This window comes from Zonotrichia leucophrys, chromosome 6, assembly GCF_028769735.1.
Source record: "Zonotrichia leucophrys gambelii isolate GWCS_2022_RI chromosome 6, RI_Zleu_2.0, whole genome shotgun sequence".
Lineage (NCBI taxonomy): Eukaryota > Metazoa > Chordata > Aves > Passeriformes > Passerellidae > Zonotrichia > Zonotrichia leucophrys.
The window spans coordinates 14331672-14345444 of NC_088176.1; the positions used below are offsets into that span (position 1 = coordinate 14331672).

General features: G+C 48.8%; 1 protein-coding gene across 2 annotated transcripts in view; it reads right to left on the bottom strand.

Annotated features, from left to right (window-relative positions):
- Positions 1-2749: 2749 nt before the first annotated feature.
- Positions 2750-13773, bottom strand: part of ENTPD1 (ectonucleoside triphosphate diphosphohydrolase 1) — a 32632-nt gene continuing 21608 nt past the window's right edge. Inside the window, exons 3-10 of one of the 2 annotated variants that reach the window (XM_064716853.1) lie at positions 13410-13527; positions 12040-12190; positions 11050-11209; positions 10205-10435; positions 9470-9736; positions 8357-8476; positions 8038-8175; positions 2750-7893 (exon numbers count right to left, since the gene is read on the bottom strand). In XM_064716853.1, the coding sequence (XP_064572923.1) occupies positions 7687-7893; positions 8038-8175; positions 8357-8476; positions 9470-9736; positions 10205-10435; positions 11050-11209; positions 12040-12190; positions 13410-13527 (1392 nt within the window). In that variant the 3' untranslated portion in view covers positions 2750-7686. Of the gene's footprint in view, positions 7894-8037; positions 8176-8356; positions 8477-9469; positions 9737-10198; positions 10436-11049; positions 11210-12039; positions 12191-13409; positions 13528-13773 lie in introns of both variants that reach the window. The other variant, XM_064716852.1, reaches the window with a different exon arrangement.

The window sequence follows — 13773 nt, forward strand, 5'->3', positions numbered from 1 at the left end:
GGCGGCCTCGCTGCTCGCACGATCGCCGCAGCCCTGCCCGGCGCGGGCAGCTCCCACCGCTCCTCCGCGCAGCCCGGCCCCGGCTCCGCGCCTCCTCTCCTGCCCCATCTCCTGGGGAAACAGAGCCGGCACCGCCGCGGGTCAGCCGGCTCCTCTGCCCGGCCCGGCTCACCCAGCGATCCCATTGCTCCCGGGACAAACAGAGGCGGCAGGGACTGCGTTGCCCTTGCCACAGCTGGCTGCCCGAACTGCCGAGCTGGGACGGTGCAGGGGGAGGGAAGAGCAGAGTGCGATGTGATGCAGGAGTTGTCTGCTGAGCAGGAACCATCACGGAGAGCTCCGCTCCAACAGTCTGCTATCACCCCGCCCTGCTCCGGGAGGGGGCATGAGAAAGAGCTCTGACAGGCGCTGGGCAGGACGACATTGCTTAACTGCATATAGGCAAATGAACATGTCCTGCTGTCTGCTAACAAAGGATCGCAAACTGTTTCTGGGTCTAGGGGCAGCTGGTTCCTCTCCACCCCTCTGCCATGCTTATCCCAGTGGGCAGCAGACACCTCATGGTCCCTGTTCTCTGCCCCACAAGGCTAAAACTCCAGCAGCCTAGTGGCTCTGACAGAGGTATTTACTAGGACAACCCTGACACAGAGACCAAACATGAACACAAACATCTGAAAAATTTACCATCACGGCTGGACAGGCCAAGAGAAAGGCCCCCTTTGGTAACATGAGCATGCTATTCTGCTGTATCTGGGCCATGCTAGAGAGGAGCTCCTCTGGCCACCAGTAATGGGCTGCCCGGGATACTCAGTGCCATGCCAAACATTTGCTTTCCCTTCAGCTTTGATGTGGATCTGTGCTGCATTGCTCTAATTTCCATGTCAAGGCTTGCTTCTTTCCCAGTGCTTTCCTACCCTTCTCCACATCTGCTTGTGCTGCTGTCTTTCTACCTCAGTTTTCCAGGAAGAGCATTGGTCAAACCAAGGAGTCCCTGTTTATAGCCTCTAGCTGCTGTTGATGGCCTCTGATGCAAACAGTACAGGCTGGTGGTCAAGGCACATGGATTGTCTGCTTATGACTTGGCTTACTCAGACTTTCCCATATCCAACATTCTTCTGCCCAAGCACCATCATAGTGGTCATTTCTCTCCTTGATCCTCTGCCTTCTTGGTCTTCTGCCCCACCTGCACAGTTCCCTCTTAACCCCTGTTTTTTAAAAAATACCCTTTTGAAGACATGAAAAGAAAAATAAAAATATTACACATACATAGAGATAGCAGAAACCATATTAATACTTTCTCCCAGGTAAGCCCCATCTGCCCCCATCCCTGCTTGTCAGCCAGTCTGAAAGCAGCACACGTTCAGGAGCAGGAATGGCATTGCACCCATCTAAGTGTCAGTGCTGGAGGCGATAGCTTCTCCCAGCACATGCCAGAAACCAAGGCAAAGTAGCTGAAGCTGTGGCATGGAGAGCATGGGTATGGTAGGACAGTTCTTATCTCTACAGCAAGATGTGTCTGGTGGTATTTTGCAAAGCTGGCAGCCCACAACAGCAGTGGGAAATGCCTTCACCTCCTTCACATCCCTGCTCCCAGGGCTGCTGGGTTCCTGTGGAGCTGCTCTTTCCCCAGGCTTCAGCAATGAAGGCCATGTGAAAGAGTCATAGGCAGGTTTCCAGCACTACCCAGTGTTACTTGGCAGCCAGAGAGTGCTAGGCAGGGCTAGAGTAAAGTAGTGCAAGCCCCATGTTTGGCCAGTTTCACCCTCCCCTTTCCCTTCCTAGGCTGCTTTCAGTAGCCTGGGACAGCAGTGGCAGAGTTGGAACTGCAGTGCTGCCAAGGGACACATGAGGAAAACTCTCACTTTCCTATGGAGGCAAGCAGCACTGATATAAGAAACAACAGTAAAAAAAAGAAATGCCAGAGCATTAGAGCCTAAAAAGGAGCCATGGACAAAATCTCATGTGGGTGGAAAACGCATCTCACACACTACTAGGTCTGGAGAGTTAGTCAGTGTTATCCATAGCACAGGGATGGAGGCAGCCTGTCATCAGGCAGCAGGTTTAAAGCATACAAAAGGAAAGAGTTTTGCACAAAAGACACCCTGAAATTACATTATCAAAGGTGAAAGCTAATGAGTGCAAAAGAGGATAAAATGAATTCATAGAGAACAGAGTCAGAGTTATCAGATCTTGAAGTAATCATTTGATCACAAATTTCCTAAGCCCCTGATGTGTAGAAGAAAAGTATTATGCTGTTTCCCTAGCTGTCCCTCTAAATTCTCGCTCACCACACAGCTGGAGACGAGTGCCAATGTCCTGCCTGTTTGATCTGACCTAGCATGGCCTTTACACATTCTAGGAAAATGACAATGATAAATTTGGACATGTTTGAAAACACTGATGAAAGCAGAAACAAACAATAGAAGATGTTAGGACTTAGAAACAGTGAAGGAAGTAAATAAAAACTTCATTTGGAAAACACGGCTAATACATCTGGGATGGATCATGCACTCCCCCACCCCCCACCCAGATGTTCAAAAATGGAGAGACCTTGAGGCAGTGGGAGAAAAAAGGGGAGAAGGAAAGGTCTGTGCCACTGTGGTGAGAGTGAGAGGAATGTGAATGCAAGCCCTGTCTCCCCACCGTTGCATTGCTGATGGGCACAGGCAGCAAGGAGCTGATTCTGCTGGAACTGACCATGGAAAGACTGCATCTGATGGGTTCACTTTAGTTTTGGCCATATTGTTAACAGAGGAAGATTGGAAAATTTGAGGAAACTTCAAGCTAATAGCCATAAGAATGAGTAAACTGTGGGGAGTTCTTGCTGAAAGAAAAATAACAACTGTGACAAGCATTGTTTGCCTTGACAGAGCTGTGGCTGTGGCTGCACGTGGAGACACGCAGCCCTGTGAGCAAGGGGCACAGGGCCACTGTCCTTCACCTGTTAGGGGGGTGGAAAGGTGGGCTGCAGTGCCAGCATGATGCCAGTGGTGCTGCCTGGGGGAAGGAGAGGGAAAATGAGAACAGAGGACTGCTTCTGTCCAGTTTGCAGTTCTTGGGAGAACAAACTGCTTTGAGGAGGTCAGGATGAAGCTAAGGCAAAGAAAGATGTGGTTTGGGCAGTAGCAGCCTTCCCATGAGTGAGGCAACCTGTGTGAGGTGCCCAGAGCCTGGGAAAGACCACAGTGCATTTCTCTACCAGGAGGGGATGCTACCCATCCACTGGGATCTTCAGAGCTGACCTAGGAGAGCATCGGGGAGCTGGCAAGAGAGGAAATCACATCTCAGGACTTTTCCATGTTTAGTGCCAGAAGCTCCATTCCACTACTGGCAAACTCCCATCTTCTGGAAAACAGCATGAAAACTTTTCTGGCATGAGTTCAGAAGTCTTTATTATGATAAGCATACAGAGGCTTGTGTGTGCATCAAAACAAAGATCCATTTCTTCAGGGTTGGGCCACGGAAAGAAAACACATGGCCTGGGTGGCAGGGACTGCTGTCCTCAGTGTGCTCTGCCCAGTCCCTCCTGAACAGGCTGTGAGCCTGTGACAAAGCTGGCAGCCCTGCAGAGCCTGCACATCCTGCCTGGCACAGAGCATGGGAAGAACTGGGGTGGAGAGTGAAGGGGCACACATCCGCCAGAACTGCTCCGGGAGAAACTGGAAAGCCCTGGCCGGTGCCAACACTTCAAATCAGCCTTCCAGTGCAGAGGTGATGGCCCCACTTCTGAGAGCTTTCTTCCAAGTGGAGGCCCCACTGTGCTTTGCTGTAGGGCTGGAGAAATCTGCTGTAGCCTGGGCACAGAGGAGAGGCAACTTTTTCCAAGGTACTTAGAGCCTGTGGTAGGGAGCAGTTTTCCTGCAAGAGGTGAGGGTGCTGCAGGTACCCAGGTTCTCTCTTCTGACAAGTTCCAATAGCTTTGCCCCACATTTGACACTCAGCTGAGCATGGCAGAGCTCACAGAGGTCATCAGTCCCAGAGAGACCAGGCTGCTCTTGCACTCTGCAAAGCTATCAACACCCTCTGCAAGGAACCTCCCCAAAAATGGACCAACCAACATCTGAACCCAAACCAGAGACGCTCATCCCACCTTGCTGCAGCACATCTCAGAGCTTCCTGGGAGCCCAGGAGAGCTCCTCTTCAGGAGAGACCAAGGTCTGGAGTCTTGGCAGCACAGCAGAGCTGAATAGTGAGTAAATATGTGATAGACAGGAACATGTGATGTTAAAAGATGCTTTACCCAAGAAAATCAAAATGGTAAAGCAGGAAGTGTCTAGAAATTAAAGCCAGATGCTATCAAATTAGAAATAAGGCACAGATAATTACCAGTGAGGCAGATCAACTGTTAACAAGAGAAATGACACATTAATACTGGCATATTTGGAAAGTCCCTCCACTATCATTAATGGTCTTCATGTACATGTTGGGTGGCTCTGGAATGCACATTTGAGTTGAATACAGCTGGATCAGATGCAACACAGAAGCAAAGAAATGAATGTTCATAAACTTGAGCTCTTTGACCAAAGATTTTGAGTAGTCTCCATGAAAAAAGTCCTGCAATAACAGGAGAAATGTAGAGAAAACAATTGTAGGCCATTCTGTGAGTGTTCACTACCAGGCAGTGACATGCAATGGTCTTGCCCTGACAGGATGCCTTCAGTCAACTGATTCCTGAAGCCTCAGGCTGCTCAACTGGCATGCTGTCACCTCAGAAGTTCTTATCCTGGAGAGACTGATTTATGAATGGGGTCTAAAATTCATAAGGTTTAAAAATATTGTAACATATTTTGCATTTATCTTAGTTCGGGCCCTTTTGGTTGCACTCAAGTAATATTTAAAGCTTAAAAAACCCCAAAACTCAAACCAAAAAGTGAGATAATACAGCAGCAGCAAGTGAAGATGTCACTGCTTGCCTGGCTTCAGAATCAGGAGCTAACAGTATTAATACTATGGGACTTGCAATGAAGATACAAAACATTGTAAAAGCTCTTCTCCAAGATATTTGACATAAATCCCTAGCAGGGACAAGAAGAGCAGACTGGAACAACCTTTCTTTCCACACCAACTTCCACATGAAGTTTTTGCATCAATTTCTGACGTGTCCTAATGGATCTGCCAGTTCTCATCACGGACACAGCTGAGCAGCTGCCAGATCCCCAAGGAGGTTTCAGGAGAGGACCTGCCCCTCTGCAGGTTTCCATGCTGCTCACGGGGAGGACGGATGCGCCAGCTCACCTGGGAGCTTCTCCAGGGCTCTGCTCTGCTACACGGGCTCCGTATGCAGGGAGGGTGGCATGTGATGGGCTGTGCTGCACGTGAGGCTGTCTGGGCAGCAGAAGCAGCTCTGATCACACATTTCTCCTGCATGCCTTCCAGCCAAAACCTGCTGCTCATCTCTCATCTACCTGTCCTTGCTGCAAACAACAGAAGGAGAACTGCATCCCTAGCTGAATTCCCACATTGCAGTGTGTTTGCAGATAAACAGAAACTGGTCAGCGGACTCACTACTGGTGAAAGGTCATTTGCAGATTGAACTGGATAATCTGCTTGGGGCAATATTCTTTGAATAATATGTATTTCAGTGGAGCCACACAGAAGGAAAAATGGCTCATTTTGAGAGACAGTGATGTAGGATGTGGGACAGAGGCTGTTTTGAAATGCTGTGGCTGGGTAAAAAGACCAAGTTGCAACAGTCCAGCTGGACTCAAAAGCCTAAAAACTTTCTGTTAAGTGAACAGACCTGGACCAGAGATATATGAATGGATAACATAATGCATAGATGAAAACCAGATATGTACACTATTAGTGACTCAGCTACCTGCTGAAAACTTTGGTGTCCAAGTTTCAGAAATATGTACAACTTTTAAAAGAAGTGGAGTCAAGAGCTGCAAGTGAGGTCAGCTGAGACCACTTTACAGATTGAAAACCAGTCTACTTTAATATAATATAATGACAACTTGCAAGCACCACTGAAGAAAAAGGGATTTTAATAGCAGAGTTACTCAGTCTTTTGGAAATGGGCAGAACAAGATCCAACAGAAGCTGAAGCCGCCTAATTCAGAGCAAAAATAAGACACAGGTTTTTGGAAGAACAATGATCTGCCCAAAGACCTTAGGACAGGGTAGATTTTTCCCTTACCTTTAGGTCCTTCAATATATTAGGGCTTCTACTTCCAGGCATGAAGTAGAAATAACTGGGTGACATTTTCCATCCTGGACTATGCCGAGGGACAGACTGGGAGAGCTCTGTGTCTGTGCTTGACTGAAGGAGAAGGCATGTTGGGGTTGCACATCCTGACCCCCTCCACACTGCCTGCACCTCTGCTTGGGGAAGGAGGTGAGTATTTGCTCTGCCTTCCTCTCTACAATATCTGCTTTCTTTTTGCCTCCACATTTACAGGTCATTAGGAGAAGAGATTTCTGAGATTTTGTGGGAGGTAGACAGGCACCAGTGGTTTCTGAGCGTTTTTTAAAAAATGGATTTCTGACTTACCTCTCTTTTTTTTTTTGGACCAAGAAATGGAAAAATGGAAGAAAGTGATTCATAGACTCAGTAAGTGGCATCGTCCTGGTTGTGTGGGCTGCAGTATGTGCACTCACAAGCCCTGGGTCTTGTGGCCACAGGATAAGCCTGTGCTATGAGGAAAGGAAAGGCAAATCTTCACTAATTTTGCTGGTGGAAAGAGTGGTTCAATCCGTGCATTCTCATGCTGGTTAACTACTGCCAGCTGCCTACAGGAACATTAACTAATAAACACTTTCCCTAGATTGGAGGCTGCTGTGTTATCAGCACAGTGACCCTGGATTGCTTTAGTGGGTGATACCTGAGGGCACGCTGATCACACCAGAGTCCCTGCAGGCACAGACAATCACTACTGGCCAAGGAACCTGGGCCAATACAAGCTCTTCCTACAAAATGCAGCAATGCCTGGTTGGGAACTTGTGGCTTGATGTACCTTAGGAACATGGGAATGGCTCAGTGCAACAGTGAGCCAGCTTTGGTCCAGCAACAACATCAGGAAGACGTGGGGAAAAGGCATTTTGCCACCTGCAAAAGGAGCTGACAGCAGACAGAGCCCAGCTAAGGGCTGATGACCACAAGCATGCTCAGTTTCTTCATCCTCATCCCTTCTTTTCCCAGAATGGCATTTGGGAGCCTGACCCACCTCCAGGGGCCAGCCAGGTGCAAGAGCTGTACCCAGCTGCAGGCTGCTAGAGCTCAGGGCCAGGGAGGGGAGCAGAGGCGTGCTGGTGCAGAAAGGGCTCTTGGAACAGCTTCAGCGGAGAAGGAGCAGGATCACCCTGGATGTGACAGCTCCCAAGAGCTCGGTGGGATGTGTGACCCTGAGATAACCCTTGCAGGAGCACTGGCTCCCAAAGATTGCTGCCACTTTTCTCTTTTTAATGCTGTGCACAAGGCAGAAACCAACAAGCAGCAAAGTTTCCTTGAATGAAAGTACGACCCACTCAAGGAGGGGACACGAGCTTGTCTGTCCTTGGCAGAGAAGGTGGCGAGCCTGATGTCCCAACATCTGTCAGTGCAAGTGTGATTCAGAAGAAATAAATGCCCTTGTTGTACAGTCAGAAGCTTCAGTGAGAGGGACTCTGCTGTACAGCCTGCTCTGCTGGGGTCTCCTAGCCCTGAGCAGCCAGGATGACATGGCTCCTCTCGCCTTCAGGTTCTTCCTAGACAATCCCCTTCTGCAGGCACTTGGGCTTGTGGAAGAGAAGCCAGGCAAACAGGAGCACAGACACCAGCACGAGGGAGCACAGCACCATCAGCCCCACGTAGCTGCCGTGGGAAAGAGGGGGTCCGGCTGGCTCCTCTGCAGGGATCATGTTGGTCAGGTTCAGCATGTAGCCCAGGGTCCAACCTGCATCACTGCTGCCAATCTGAAACAGAAGAGCAGAATCAGTGCTGGGAGAATGCCTAGGGCATTGCCTGAGTGGTGGCACCCCTTGGGATCAAGGGCCATGCTGTGTGGCAGAGGCTGCAGAGAACTGCTGGGGTAGAGCCCTCCCCACCACCAAACACACCTTTCCAAGGAAGTGGATCATTTGCCAGTTGTCTTCAGTGAACTCATAGCCATTTTCCAGGAGAGAGAGGATATAGGCTCCAGAGAAGCAGTATTCACTCAGGTACTTTTCTTTGATGTGGTGATATGCTGCCTTCACCTAGGGAAGGAGGAAATCACCAGACTGTTAAACACACCTTCCCACAGCTCCAGCTTGTGCCTGAGCATCCACTGCAGGTGCTGGGGGGATCTTCCCCACCTTGCTCTGGAAATTAATCCCAGCCATTTATCCCACAGAAAAATATCAGCAGCCCCAGTGTACTGCAACAAGCATGGCTCACCTCTTGCCAAGGCCGGGCACAGAAGCTCTCAATGGTGCTGATCACTTTGTTCAGGGCAAGGGGGTTTGGTTCACTGGTCAGGTTCAAAAAGTTCATCACAAAATAGAAAGCCGAAAAAGCCTGAAGGAGAAAGATTCTTTTAATCTGACTAAGCCACAAATCCCATAAAAGAAAATGAGTTTGTTTATAGATAGAGAAATATAAGAAGCAACATCACACACACAAGAGCAGGAATGTTTTCAAGAGTGATGTCATTTTGAGGGATACGGCTCAGAGCTGCTGAGAGATGGAGGTAGGAATTATGATATCCTGAAGAACTTCTGTGAGCTCTCTCCTTTATGTGTGCCAGTGGCACACAGTGAATGCTGATTGCCATCACAACCATGACCCCATTTTAGCAACTGAGTGAGATGAGTGCACAATGAATATCACCACAAAGAGCAGGGGTGATGGTCTGAAAGGATTGTACAGAGCCCCATCATATAATCCAAGGTCCAGAAACCCCATCTCTGACCATGGCCAGTAGCTGATAGGTAGAAGGCAGCTTAGGAACAGGGCATGATTGTACTAGCAGTTCCCTGGAAAGCCTCACAATCACTGAGCAGCTCTTTGCAGCTCTGGGACTGATGGTCAGCATGGTGTCACACATAATGTGTGTTCAGAGTGTGCCCTGTCTCCTCATCATGTCTGGGAGGCAGACAGGTGAGCTGACTGGTTTCACTGGGAGCACTCAGACACACTGCTGGGTGAATTTCAGGTCTGGTGGCACCACTGACCTCAGCAGACAAGGTTTGCAGGAGCAGTGTTCCTGCCTGCAGCAGGCTCTCCTGCCTCTGGTGCTGGACAGCTTAAAAAGTGAGTAAAGACAACAGCCCAAGGAGATGGGTTACAATGGGAGCAGTGCAGTGCTGGTAGGCCAGTATTTACTGGGGTAGCTCTTAGCATGTCTGTCCTCACAGTAAGTGCAGCCCTGCTTTTGTAGTTACATGTCCAAAAAGCCATCTTGTAAATGATTTCCTGCTCAGTCATGAAGAATGTGCTCTAGCATTACTCTGAATTTCTGCTCTTCTGACATTCTGATCACAGATAGTTGAAGAATGAGTGAAGACTCACCCCAAAATCCCCTTGTAATGGAGGTAGGTATATCCCATTGAAGGAGCAACTGGAGTAAGGACAATTGCTTTTGTTGAAGAGTTTCTGGATGCTTTCCCGGCACTTCTGATAGTCCCCCTCTCCCTTTATGTACAGCTGGCTGAAAGGTAATTGCTTTTTCTTGTCTGATGTGCAAGGGTTTTTGAAGAAGTCGCTAATATTTATAGTCCTCTCATAACCCTTGTGAAAGCATGGGTCGGGTAGACTGCTGTTCTCCACGGTCTGAAAGTAAAAATCAATCCAAACTGTTACACTTTACTCTAGAATAACACCCTGGGAAAGAGCCACAAGGAAGGGTGGCACTTGTCCCAGTACATCACATCAGGTCAAAGGGATAAGGATGGATTAGGGCACTGGCTGTACAGGGGAAGATGTGGGTACTGACACAGCCTCCCTGTAGGACCTGGGAAAATTATTTTTAAGTCACAGTTTGTGAAGCTGTGCTGTTGATTTGGGTTTCTCAGAGATGGTAAAATGTCACCTCCCCTGAGTACTTCAGTTAAATGCAGCTCTCTTGCTACCCCATGCCCAAGAATCAAGGCATCTCAAATTGGTAGTTTGTATGGAGAACAATGACATTTCCCTAATCCAGACTAAGAGGTGAGCTGGGATGCAGCAACTTTTACAGCACCAGTATCCCAAAGCTGGGAGAGTCCAGGATTGTTCAGTTACAGATGTAGATGTACTTGCCTGTAGATCCCTGGCCAGTTTCTGCTGCAGAGCCTGGTCCTTCCCATAGCAGAGAAAGCTGTGGGTGTACACTTGGTAATCCTTGCCATAGAGACGGAAGTAGAGCTGGTTCTCTGGGGACTCAGAAGTGAGGTCCTTTGATACAAAGGTAATCTGTGTGGAGGCTCCTCCTAGGTCCAATGCTCCTGATGTCTCACTTGAGGATTTCAGGGAGTGTAGAAGCTTTTTCCAGCCAGACTTGGGGAAAAAAATCAAAGTAAACCAGATATATTGAACATGGAGAAGATGTATTTTGGAGAAATAAAAAAGAGAAAGAACTATAAGGAGAGAAGCTGAAGCACAGAACACAGGAAACATGAGAAGTCCTGGAGGGGGCATGAGGTGAGAGCTGGAACAACACATAAGAAAAATGCAAGCTTGTAAATACAGAAGATGGATCATGTCCAAGAGTTTGCAGAAGGGCAAAGAATATGAAATCTAATACTATTGTTATGAGAAAAAAACAGTCCACTTACTGTTTCAGCTCTCAGAAGATTTTTAAGCTCAACAGGAAAGAACCATAGTCAAACTTTTCAGAAACAGAAATATTTTAGATCAGGAGATGAAGAGGATACAGTACCCAAGCAAAATTATTGAAGATGCTGGTGTTTTATTTCAGTGCTTGAAGCCTAATTATAGTGGTGCATCCTGATCCCACTAAGTATCAGGATGTACTCACAGCAACTGCTGAGGCAAGATGTGCTGATCCCTGGTTTACAAGGGAAGAGAGTGCCTGTGACACCTTCTTGCAAGGCAGGACTTACAAAGTGCTGCAAACCAATCATTCAAATGTCTTGCTATGGATACAGTACCTGCTTGAAATTGCCCAGAAGGTAGTTAATGGTGATCCATCCATAGGCTCCTTCTTCCTGACCAGTGATGATTCTGGCACCCTGGAAGTTGAAGGGAGCTGAGCGTAGTGTCTTTCCTACTGAGGACAAGACGTTTTCTGCTGCACTATTATTCTGCAACCTAGATGAACAGAAGAAAAGATGGAGTAACTCTGGCTGACAGCTCTCTATGTGCCTTATTCTGAGCAGGCAGGCTGCAACTCCCCACCAAGGGTCAATGATCAGAGGTCGGTCATTCGTGTGGCTCATCCAGCTCTGACTGGCCATGGTCCTCTCTGTCACACCTTGACAGCACAGCTGCCACCAGCTCTGACACTTACAGACCCTGCAGCTGGAATGGTAGGTACCTGGAGAGAGACCAGAGCTCTTGTTCTGTAGCATGTATTCTAACAGGAATTGCACTGTGGAGACTCCTCTTTACCGTCACCTCTTTACTGTTTCATTAGAGAAGAAATCCAGAACATAACCCCAGGCATATTATACCAAAGGTCAGTTCCCTGTCCTAGCCAGCAGAGGTCTGGGTCACCCTCCTGAAAATCACAAATTGTAATTAAAGGAAGTTGTGATTATAAAATTACCTTAGCGTCTGATGGTCCTCTGTGGGGAGTTGCAACATATTTGGGCTCAAAATCTGGGCCTAATACCAGACTGTGGGGATGTTTGAGCATCCCTTTATTATGGGGATGTCAGGGCATCAGCTTGGGCACTGCTGATCTCCTGGTGTCTCTGTGCTGCATGTGGATACAGGAGATGATGGAGGGTTGGAGTGAGTGGGGAAGCAATGGAGAAGTCCAGGGCACTCAGGGCTCAGAGAGGGCAGCAGCAGAGGAGGTTGTCTGGGCACAGTGTGAGCTGTCAGTGTGTCCAAGGACTGTCCCCCAGAGGCCCCCACTGCTCATCCACGGTGGTGCCAGTGCAGAGCTGCAGGAGAAGGGACAAGCCCTGCAGTACCTGAGAAGCCGCATGCCAGCAGTTGCTCCGAGGTAGACGGGTGTCTCTTTGTGCTGTGCTGAGGGAATCACGTCTTCTGCTTGTTGTAGGCACTGTGCCAGAGAGGGGCCTGCCTTCTCTGTGGCATGGGAGTAACCTGAGATCCCAGGGCCTGTAAGAAGTTTATAGTTTATAGTTCAGACTCCAAGCATAACCCCAGAATGCTGTCATGAGTGGATGTGTCAAACCGTATCACAGGCAGCAGAATTGGATTCAACCACCCCATTCCTGAGGAACTTTAGCAGTCCTACAGCACCAGCTAAGTGGGTGCATGTAGTGGGTGGTCACAGTTCCCAGCATCTCCAACCTTTTCTCTGCAAAGCAGGCTATGAACTAGCAATGAGGGCTGAGACAAGCCATTTCTTTAGCATGCCCTGAACATCTGCAGTCTCTTCTCTGAGTCTGCCTGGGTGTACCCTGGAACTGTGCCTGAATATCCCTGACCCTTCCATGCTGGCTCCTCTGGGGGCAGATGCTGTCATTTGTTTGTGTACTTTCTGCTCACACTACAACACCGGGTGTTCTGCAGCTATTGTGTCTCATGCTAACCCAAGGAAAAAATCGTTGTCCCTCTCTGCCATGTGTCCCCTGGTTCCCTGGACTGCCCCAGGACCAGTGCCTGCATGGCAGCAGTGAAGCACCATTTGCTCCAGCTTGCTGTGTGCTCAGTGTGCTGCTCGTGACGTGGGATGCTGCAGCACTGAGAGCTATCACAGCAGCTTGATAGCAGTAGGGCTCTCTCCTGCACTGCAGAGGCCTGAAAAGACCCCAGGCAGGTCTGTCAACATCTCAGAATGCAGTGATCCATGATGGTCTGTGCTGTTCCTTGTTGTAGGCACCCTGGGCTTCATTTATGCCTTCCTAAACCATACAGTATCTACACAGCAATTAAGTAGAATTTAAAAAGCACCATGACATGCATAAGTTGAGCAATCCTGAGCCACAAGCCCTGTGCAGAAGCCACAAGCTTGCACAGAAAGCCTTGAAAAAGAGCAAACCATGCTCTCCCCTCTCATTGCTTTCATCAGCACTTTAGCAAGAGTGCATGCAGACATTTTATTTATTTAAGTACATTCTTTGGTGTAGTTCTTTCCAAAAAGCAATTAATTCCAAGCATCCTGAAAACAAAGGAAAAAGTGGATGCATTTTTTTCCCCAGGAAGGTCAGGCACAAACAGCTCCCCATGGGAACCAGTGAGATGCATTACCTCGCAGGTGTAATGCTGTTTCTACTATTGGTCTCTTCCTCTAGATTTCTCCTCCCTCACCCTTTTATTGCATCATCTCTTCTTCATCCCACGCCCCTTCCCCAGCTCGTTTTTATCCTCTTACCTTCAACTTTACACACCTCCACCTGCCTCACCACACCGGTGTCGTTCTCCTTCTCTGCTGGCCACTCGTACACGTAGAGGTTGGTGTGGGATGACCCCGCATCCAGCACGATCCCATACTGCGGGCAGAGCAGAGCCCACGTCACACCTGAGCACTGTGCTGGCCTCCCCTGGGGCACAGGCACACACAGCCCCTCTGCGTGGCAGCTGTGGGACTGTGTGGGCCCTTGCTCCTCTCTGCAGAGCTTCAGTGCAAAGCTCCCGGCAAAGGAAACAGGAGCAGAGAAACCGCGAAGCTGGGACTGCTGACTTAAGAGATGATTCTCTGTGAAGCTGTGACTGGTTTTAACACAAAGATGTAAAAC